Source organism: Spinacia oleracea, chromosome 3 (assembly GCF_020520425.1).
Source record: "Spinacia oleracea cultivar Varoflay chromosome 3, BTI_SOV_V1, whole genome shotgun sequence".
Lineage (NCBI taxonomy): Eukaryota > Viridiplantae > Streptophyta > Magnoliopsida > Caryophyllales > Amaranthaceae > Spinacia > Spinacia oleracea.
In genome coordinates, this window is record NC_079489.1 from 51,518,422 (window position 1) to 51,528,100 (window position 9,679).

At 36.5% G+C, this 9,679-nt stretch overlaps 1 protein-coding gene across 2 annotated transcripts; it reads left to right on the forward strand.

Annotated features, from left to right (window-relative positions):
* The first annotated feature begins 782 nt into the window (after positions 1 to 782).
* Positions 783 to 9,043, forward strand: LOC110789157 (uncharacterized). 2 transcript variants are annotated; one of them, XM_021993807.2, is made up of 6 exons: positions 783 to 1,250; positions 7,710 to 7,821; positions 7,923 to 8,016; positions 8,145 to 8,331; positions 8,397 to 8,466; positions 8,618 to 8,804. In XM_021993807.2, exons 1-6 carry the CDS (start codon positions 835 to 837, stop codon positions 8,654 to 8,656), a joined length of 918 nt encoding a protein of 305 aa, XP_021849499.2. In that variant the 5' UTR covers positions 783 to 834; the 3' UTR covers positions 8,657 to 8,804. The 2 variants fall into 2 exon arrangements, with proteins under 2 accessions (XP_021849499.2, XP_021849498.2); XM_021993806.2 differs by having other exon boundaries at positions 786 to 1,250; positions 8,599 to 9,043.
* The last annotated feature ends 636 nt before the right edge of the window (positions 9,044 to 9,679 follow it).

Here is a 9,679-nt window from a genome sequence, read left to right on the forward strand (position 1 = left end):
AACTAACTCGGTTATGCTCGGGTCTTTACGAAAATTGGTCTTGAGTCATTCGGGTTTGGTTAACGTTGTTAGATCGTTCTACATACAAGTAAACGACTATAATTTTTAACTTTGTATAGTAATTTGCAAATTTAGTTCAGTTGAATATTTTTTTTTACGCAACTTTGAATTTATACTTTTTCATATATCATTTTTACTTTCATGTTTTTCTAATATCACAACTCTTTTAGTTACTATTAAAATCATAAATTATTTTAGTAGTAGCCGTGATTGCACGGACCCTAAACTAGTTTCGTAATATAATTGACACATATATTGTGATAAATCCAATAATATATACATTGCATAATAACATATAAGTGTGTATCTTAGTATCAAATCAAGTCAAAGCTATTGTTTTTTTAAAAAAAAAACAACCAAAGCTAGAATATACATGAACATATACGTTTATTAAAGGATGAAGAGAGTAGTATTTTAAACGGAAGAAAGAATAAGGGTGATGTCAAATCAATAACGGTTATTGATAATAGCATAAATCACATGGGAAAATCGTAAATAAATATATTTTCAACATATATACGAAGTATTTAACTTCAATTTTTATTCACATTTTATTCTGTTAACCTCACATTTCAATAATTTCACTTTTTTCGTTTATGTTTTTCATTTCCACATTTTTTTTAGTTTTCCTGATTTATTTACGAAAATACTGTTATTTACGAAAATGCCTATGTTATACGGAGTACTTCGTACGAAGTATACTTTTCCGAAGAACAGAGTATTAATGACGAGGGTAGAAGAAAAGGAGAACTTTTGAAAGGAGAGGCTGAGACGATGTATGTGGCAACAAGAATATCTGTGGCGGGAGCCGCAGCATCATCTGGTTTCTCACCCTCACCCTCACCCTCACCCTCACCCTCACCCTCACCCTCACCACGTTCACATTCTCTGCCACCGTATATCACTCTCCAACGCCGCCGCGGTCAGGTTAATCAGGTTGGTGTTTATAGGGTGAACCACCGCATTCGCTCTCCTCGCCGCCCATTGCAAGTCTTATCCGCAGTCGTCTCCACTAGTGAAGAGGTGTTGGAGGTGAGCGAAATCAAAGAGAGATCCCGCAAGTGGCTATGGAGAGACCGATACTCCATCAATTACTTCGTGCAACCTCCATTAGCTGAAGATTCTGGTCGTTGCCGACCGCCTTTGGTTCTTGTTCATGGCTTTGGTGCTTCTATCCCTCATTGGAGAAGGTAATTAATTTATTGTTTTTAGTTCATGTATGATGCATCATGATTATCAACTATGTTACTTGCACTTTTCATTCCAAACATTCCGACATGAGAATGTACACTTTAGAATTACATTTTGGGATTGAAATGGTTAAAGTGTGCGAGTGAAATTTCGAAGTGTGATGTAACCAGAAAATGAAATTTCGAGGTTTCTTTCCCGTAACCTCCCTTAAAACAATTCTAAACTAAAGCAGCAATTAGCAACGTTTACAAATTACAATTGGAGTGAGTAACCACTCACAACTCTTCGTAGACAAAGTAGTACGAAAGTACGATTAATACATGAGACTTTTGTAGTCACCTCAAATTTCACCATTCTGGCAACCATGTCAACAGTAGGAACTTAACAATTCCACCAACGCATCGTTCCTACAGAGCCATACTCTATAGCAGCAAGCAGCAAGCAGCAAGAGCAAGCAGCAAGCAGCAAGAGCACAGAAGATCATTCTTTGAAATCTAGAAAGCAACTTATCTTCAAACCACTTCCAGATTATGAAATAGTCTTAAGTGAGGACAGTCAACCTTTAGCAAATGTAGGACCTGCTTCAAACATTGTCTACCAAAACTACACTAAAAAAAGAGATGAGGAAGAGTCTCATGCTCAGTTGCACAAATTACGTCAAATTGCTGAAATCCTTGAGCAGTTAGTTCTTCTACAAGCTAAGCTTAGCAAACCATTGCCTAGAATCGTGTTTAAGGCAATAGAATGACTGTTTCAATCTGCATACCTTTTTTCTCTGGGTTGGGAATTCCTTCAGGAACTTTCTGAATACTTCCTCTTTGAATCTCCATGCAAGAATTCATCGTTCACATGATGTTGAAAGAGAGGCTTTCACAGCTCAAGAAATGATTCACCCCACTGTTCCCATTTTGACTAAAGTCTCCTCATTGTCTATGCCATATTTCTGGTTGAACCCCTTTGCTACTAGTCTTTCCTTGCATCTGTCCAAGCGACCATTTGCTTTCAGTTTTACTTTGTAAACCCATTTGTTTCCAATTGGCTTCTTTTGATTGGGAAAATCAACAAGCTCCCAAGTTTCATTCTCAAGGAGATCTGTGATTTCTTTTTCCACAGCCTTTTATCCATTCTGCTTGAGAAGCTGCTTCTTAGTATGTAACTGGTTCTTGTATTTCTGAAGCAGTAGATAGGAAGGATTTATATTCTTCAGGATAAGAAGAATATGATAATAAATTACACCAGAGCTGTGTTGCATTGGTAAGCATCCAGAAACGTAGGTGGTCTGTGTGGCCTGGTTGAATGTCTTGTGGAGGTGCTGAAGTGCTAAGATCAACAAAACCAGCAGAGTTGTAGCAGACTAGCAGTGGCGTCTATAGAGGAGATGGGTTCTGAGTCTGAATGTCAGGGTGTTTTATCATCAGCGGCGGTGTTTGAATGCGTGGTTTGGTTTTTTTTGTGTTGGAGGTGTAGTTTGAAGAAAGGATCAGGAAGGGTTGTGTTTGGAGGTGTTTGTGGAGTTGTGTTTGGTATGGAGTGAGTATGTACAAGATCCAATTTAAGTTTCAATAAGTGCACCCAAGGGAACCTTGCAATATCATCACTATGGTAATTAAAACCAGTATGGGTATTTTCTAGTAAGAGCCCCGTACTTCTACATGAATTAGCTCAAAGGCTTTTGTAGATTCTATATCACTGTGGGGAAAGGGTTGTCTAGTTTGCTTCACTGCAGGACAAACTTGACATATTGTATCATCTAAACATGCTTTCACATCACACTTAGGCTGTACAAGTTTAACTCGACTGAAAGATAAGGTCCTAGTCTTAAATGCCACAATTTAGCATTATCTACTGCAGGTCCTAAATCACTTTTTATTAACTTGAAGAAATAGTGAATATTATCTAAGCCTTCTTCCGTCTTTTGTTGTTCTTCAACATTGTAAAAACCAGCCTTCAAGTTACCAAGAAGCATTGATGAACCTTTCTGAGAGTGGCCCTGAATATAGCGTTTGTCATGTGTAAACGGAATCTGACAATCTAGGTCTTTACACAACTTATGAACAAATATGAGGTTGAAATGAAAACCAGGTACATGCAAGCCATTTTGGAGAGTAATTTCAGCAATAGCATTCAGAGTAACCGAACCAATGAGTTCAACCCGGACTTTTCTACTATCAGGAATAATGATATGATTGCTAAGACCACGAACACTTTTGTAGCTATCAAACCACTTTGAATCTGAGCATATATGATCAGTTGCTCCACTATCTAACAACCAGTTGGAATTTAAACAAGTTAGTTAGCAGTAATTACCTGCCGTCATGGCATGTCCTGAAGTTTCAGCTTGTTCTGTGTTCTGTTCAGAAGTGTTTGACTGAGGCTAATTTCTTAGGATAGCCATCATGTGACTGATATATCTTAGGATAGCCATCATGTGACTGATATATCTTAGGATAGCCATCATGTGACTGCTGTACTGATATATTGCACCCAAGAATTAACCCGGGAGTGAAACGTATCAATCAAAGGCTTACATTGACCTGCAGTGAGCTTGGAACTAGAAAGGGGAACTACCAAGTAAAAGGAAGAAACCTTTTAGAAATACCCACGGATGGGATTATTTCCTCTTGCACAACATTATAAACTCCAGAGAAATAAATCTCAGTTTTATCCATGTTAGCCACCAAACCATAAGCTTGGGAAAACTTGGTAAATGCCTGAAATAGAAGCTGAACAGACAAACAGTCCCCTATAGCAAATAATAATAAATCATCTGCAAACATCAAGTGAGTCAAGAGCAACTTTTCACACTTAGGATGAAAGTTGGAATCTGGATTTCTAGATAAAGGTTTCAAACATCTACTCAAGTATTCCATGCAAATGGAGAAAAGAAAAGGAGAAGGCGACTGACCTTGCCTAAATCCTATCTTAGCAGGGAAAGGAGGCACAGGCACAGGTTTACCATTTATGAGAATAGAGTAGCTGAGTAGGACACAGAAGTCATAGAAGCCTGAATCCAAGCGATAAACCGAGAAGGGAAACCAAGCTCTTTTAACACCATAGAAAGAAAGGGCCATTCAATTGAGTCATATGCCATCCTAAGGTCCACCTTGGCCATACACCTTGATGACATATGAGCTCTACTACAACCCTTGACTAACTCAGTAGCTACAATCACATTATCAGAAATGCTTCTACCCGGTACAAACCTTGCTTGATACTCACTAACCACCTCAGCCACTACTTTCTGCAACCATGAAGTAAGAACCTTGGAAATGATTTTGTACATTAAGGAACGACAATAATAGGCCTAAAGTGAGCCACAGAAGTAGGACTCTGAATTTTAGGAACCAAAGTCACCGAAATATAGTTGAATTGACTAAAAATCAAAGAAGAATAAAATAACTCAAACGCAGCATCATGCCATCATATATATTATTTTCTAATAATATGCCAACTCTATTTGAAAAAAAGAGCATTAAAACCATCTAAGCCAGGAGACTTAGAAGAATCGATATCATTGATAGCAGCATCAGTCTCATCTGTACTAACAGACACACACAATAGAGCTTTGGCCTGCAGAGACAAAGAAGAATCATCCCTAATAATAGGCGGCTCAATACTAGGAAGGCTGTCAGCACAGGAACCCAACAACTGCTTATAAAATATCACAGTATCCTCCTCAGTGACTTGATTCCCACCTGAATCATACAACATTTGAATCTTATTTCTACAATATCTCTCCTTCATGGAAGTATAAAAATAATGGTGATTGGAGTCACCAACTTGTAACCAGTGCACCCCCGACTTCTGCTTGAGAGCCTTTTCCTCAATCAGTAATCATTTCTTAAGATTGAAAGTTAGCTCCTTTTCCTGTATAAGCATGTCTTGTATGAAAAAAGTGTCCAGTTGAGATTACAAACCATCTAATTCATATCTAAACATATCAATTTGCTGACTAGCATTAGCAATTCCTCTTTATGAAGAGACTAGAGTTTGGCTTTAACACTGTTCAGTTTGTACTGAATTCTAGCCATAGACCTCCCTATAGAAAATGAAGCCCAACCATCAGCCGGTTTCAAAAGAACTATGATCAGCCATGTAATTCAAAATTCTAAAAGCCCTCCCACCTTGACTTCCATCTCGAACACAATGAATGAGAATAGGAGAGTGATCAGACAAGGAAGGATTCAAATACTGAGAGATCACACCACTGTAAGTATACATCAAGACCATATTCCCAAAATCTCTAGCTATCAATTAACTCTAGGCTCCTCAGAACCTTTACTAGAACAGGAGAAGAATTATCCACTACTTTGTAGCTCATCATATCACAATCCACAATACATTCCAAGAAATCCCTGGTTTCCGCATTAGTGACATGATAGCCGTTGATCCTATCCCCAGAATGCATAGCAGATTGCTGACTCTGAGACAGACCAACTAAATATCTCCAAAGAACCATTCGATGCCCAACACTATGAAGACCATAAACTGCAGAAAAGAAAGAAATAACAAGCCGTTTTTTCCTGGATCCAACAGTGAATCACCTGCTCAGAGCAAGAAATCACTTGGACATCTACATCCAAACCCTTCCACCTTAGCCAAATACATCGGATTTCTGGTAAAAGGGAGTAATTTAAAGGCAATAATGCTGTTTTTTGAGCTTGGGGGAAATTCCATATTTTGCAAATTCGGTTGATTGCATTGCTTCTTTAAGTCAGCTCATGTTGCTTGTAAAATGAAACTCTCTTGTTGTCTAGCTGGTTCCTTGTTTCAGTTCTTTATGTGGGTATACACAAACACATTTGGAGCATTAAAATTGGGGTCCATGACTCCATGATCATTGATCTCATCAACCCCGGTCGTCCTGTTTGGATGCCTAGAAGTTAATTGAAATGGGAGATATCTTGCCAGATAAAATTATCAGGCGGATAGTGGAAGGTTTAATTCTTCGATGGCCCTGTATGGAAATCTTTCCTCAAATAAGGATAATCTTTTCCACTTTCGGTGAATTACGTTTTTCTTTAAGAATATTACGGACTACTTCCATGACTTGAGAAAACAAGTAGAAAAAGTAGAAAAGCTAGTTATCCTGGAAAAGGATTTTCCCCAACAAAAGCAGCCTAAGTTAATCTTTGTTGCTCGAGACCATATACTATCGTATCTTAGTGTCTCGCTAATGCTTTATAGGAAAATTGACAATCTTCTCAATCTACTGTTGCTGGTAAACATATTTTTCACACTGTCATCTGTTAAATGCCGGAGGAGGATGTCATTAATTTCATTCCTATGTACTGATTTCATTCATTTATGGTTTGTAACTTGAACAATTCCAGGAGGATATCTATGGTTTCCTTTTTCAAATTATCTATCAACCGGGTTTTCTGTCCTTGAATCAAATTATTGATAGTAATTTATTGGTAATCTCGTGAATCAATTTATATGAATTTAAGTTTGTTTTTTGGATGTAACTTTCTTGCTTTTGTAGGCAACTCGTATCCTCTGTTGGTTTTCATCTATGCTAACATAAGTTTATGGGTTTCTTTCATGATAAGTTGATAATCATGATTACTTTGGTATAGCCAATTTATGTTCATGCTACTTATGCTCCCTCAATACGTAGTATTATCATACACCATTAATAAAATGACGCAAGGGGGAGGGGGCATCACAGTTATGTAAGGTGTCCCTTTGCTTAAGAGACAGCTAGACTGTAGGTGAATTGTGACAGCATTCGATACTGGGTCCATGTTAAACTATAACTAGCTGGGCCCATTCAAAGGACGGACAGTTATATAGTAGTTGTTTAACGGCTTTTAAAGTCCTAATGTTATTGGGTGTTTGTGATTTTAGTGGGAATATATGATTTAAATAATATAGGTGGAATTTGAAGGTTGAAAGAATATATATAAATTAAATGGAATATTAATATTGATCGAGATGAAGTGGAAAAGTTGAATGAATATATATATTAAATGGTGAATATACATATATATATATATATATATATATATATATATATATATATATATATATATATATATATATATATATATATATTAAATGATGAATTGATGTTGAATAAGGAATATGAAATGGAAGACGCGTTAGAAATATAGCAAATAACAAAAAGAAATTTTTTAAAAAAAAAACCAAAATGATGGATGAAGGGAGGGATAACACATGTCATTTAGTTATCCATGGTTTTGCTTTTCAAAGACTAGGGTATAGATGTATAAGAAGGATATTGCAAGCAAATTATAGAAATGATCCGAATCAAAAACCAGCTGTAAATATATACAAAAAATCAGAACTTCATGGATCCTTATTTGTTGTTACCAAATTTGTTTTTGCTTGGGAATGGGGGAGGTGGTTTGGAGCTCTGCTGCCTCTATGAATGGTGGAGGATGAAGAAGAAACTTGGTTTTCAAGTGATTCTAATTATTTCTATTTACATGTAGGAATATCACAACATTGGCCCAAGATCAGACGGTCTATGCAATTGATCTTCTTGGATTTGGCGCATCAGACAAGCCAGAAGGATTTATGTATACAATGGAAGCATGGGCAGGGGTATATTCTATGGTTAATGTTGATGTTTTACTTGATATGAATCTAGTATATATGAAGTATGCAGTCATTGCAGATCACTCCACTTGGCTCATTTTCAACAGTTGCTATTGGATTTCTTGAATGAAGTAGTTCAAGAGCCAGCTGTTCTTATAGGTAATTCGGTAGGAAGTCTTGCTTGTGTGATCAGTGCCTCAGGTAGGTTTTAACTTTTTCTTAATATTTCGTAATTGTTAAGTTGTTTTTTTTTACCATAGAAACGTGAAAAAAGAGTTGGAGATTCCCATCTTCGAATATTTTTTCTTATGTTGTTTGCCTTCGACCAGAATCTTGCCAAAGATCTCAACCTCTGGTTAGTGGACTTGTCCTGTTAAATTGTTCCGGTGGCATGAATAACAAAGCTATTGTTGATGATTGGAGAATCAAATTGGTGTTACCATTGCTTTGGTTGGTCGACTTCCTCCTAAATAAAAAGCCTATTGCATCAGCTATCTTTGAACGAGTAAAACAAAGGTACAAAACTTGATGAATTTTATTAGAAAGTTAAAGCCTATGCAAATGATATAATTTCCCTGCAGAGAAACCTTACGGAATGTGTTGTTGTCCGTGTATGGATGTAAAGAGTCTGTGGATGACACATTAGTTGAGGTATGACTACATTTAATATCAGGTTTAAGCTAATTTTCTCTTTTCTTTGTTTATGTGTGATTTGAGCTGTAAATTATAAAGAATATATCTATTGGATTTTTCTTTGAATTTTGTATAATGTGAGGAGTTCAGATCATAAAGGAACCTGCAGATGGTGAAGGGGCGTTGGCTGCTTTCGTATCAATCGTGACTGGACCTCCAGGACCAAGTCCAGTGAAGCTGATGCCAAGAATTTCATTACCAATTCTTGTTTTGTGGGGCGATCAAGATCCATTTACTCCGCTTGATGGTCCTGTTGGAAAATACTTCACTTCTTTGCCTTCCACCTGCAAAAATGTGACTTTCTCTGTTCTCAATGGTGTTGGACATTGCCCTCATGATGATAGACCTTCTCTAGTCCACCAAATATTGCTTCCTTGGTTGGCCGATCTTCCACCTACTTAGACGTTCAGAATTTTCTTTCTACTTGTATCATTTTACTTGATTCCGAATTATTCTCCTTCTTATTGTAAGTTTCTTGTTTATATATATATTCAAGTGTACAAGTCTTAGTAATTATAGAAATGATTTCAGGGTACCATTTCGTCCAACTACTGTAGTGGAATAACTTCCCATGAAAACAAACTTCCTATGGGAATTTAATTCCTATGTGAACCAAACGAGCACATAGAAAGGTGATGTATTATTAGTCCTTGTATTAGGATGTCTGTTTTCTAAACGGTTGTTTGGGTTTGGATAAAATTGAGTTACAGGTCACAAAATCTTGTTCAATACCCCGTATTTTCGGATCTGTTTCGGGTCGGGTCAATTTTGGATAGGTCTATCTATACCCATCAATTTTACACAAGTCATCTTTTATTTTGACCGTTAATTAGGAGGTGGAGTGATGCCATGACAAATGCTTTCCGACTTTTATTTTGTTTAATCTTAAAAATAAATAAGCTTTTTTGGCCTTTTTTGAGGATTTTTTTGACAAGTTTTTAAGCAGCTTTTTGACATGCTTTTCGAGCAGACTTTTAACACATTTTTCGAGGAGATTTTTTAATATTTTTCGAAACGAAATTTTAATGTGTGAAAATAATTACTCAAAAGTTGTGCTGATAAATAAAAATATAAGCTTAAACTTGATAGGATTTAAAAGTTTTACTTATTTAAGTAAAATTTAAAAGATAGACAAAAGTTACTTATTCCCATAGAATTATTTACACTAGTG

Bases quoted from the DNA above. Each gene is read 5' to 3' on its own strand.
- LOC110789157 (XM_021993806.2), top strand. From the start codon at position 835: ATGTATGTGGCAACAAGAATATCTGTGGCGGGAGCCGCAGCATCATCT. The intron at 1,251-7,709 runs GTAATTAATTTA...ATTTACATGTAG, and splicing joins TCTATCCCTCATTGGAGAAG to GAATATCACAACATTGGCCC. The intron at 8,467-8,598 runs GTATGACTACAT...TGAGGAGTTCAG, and splicing joins TGGATGACACATTAGTTGAG to ATCATAAAGGAACCTGCAGA.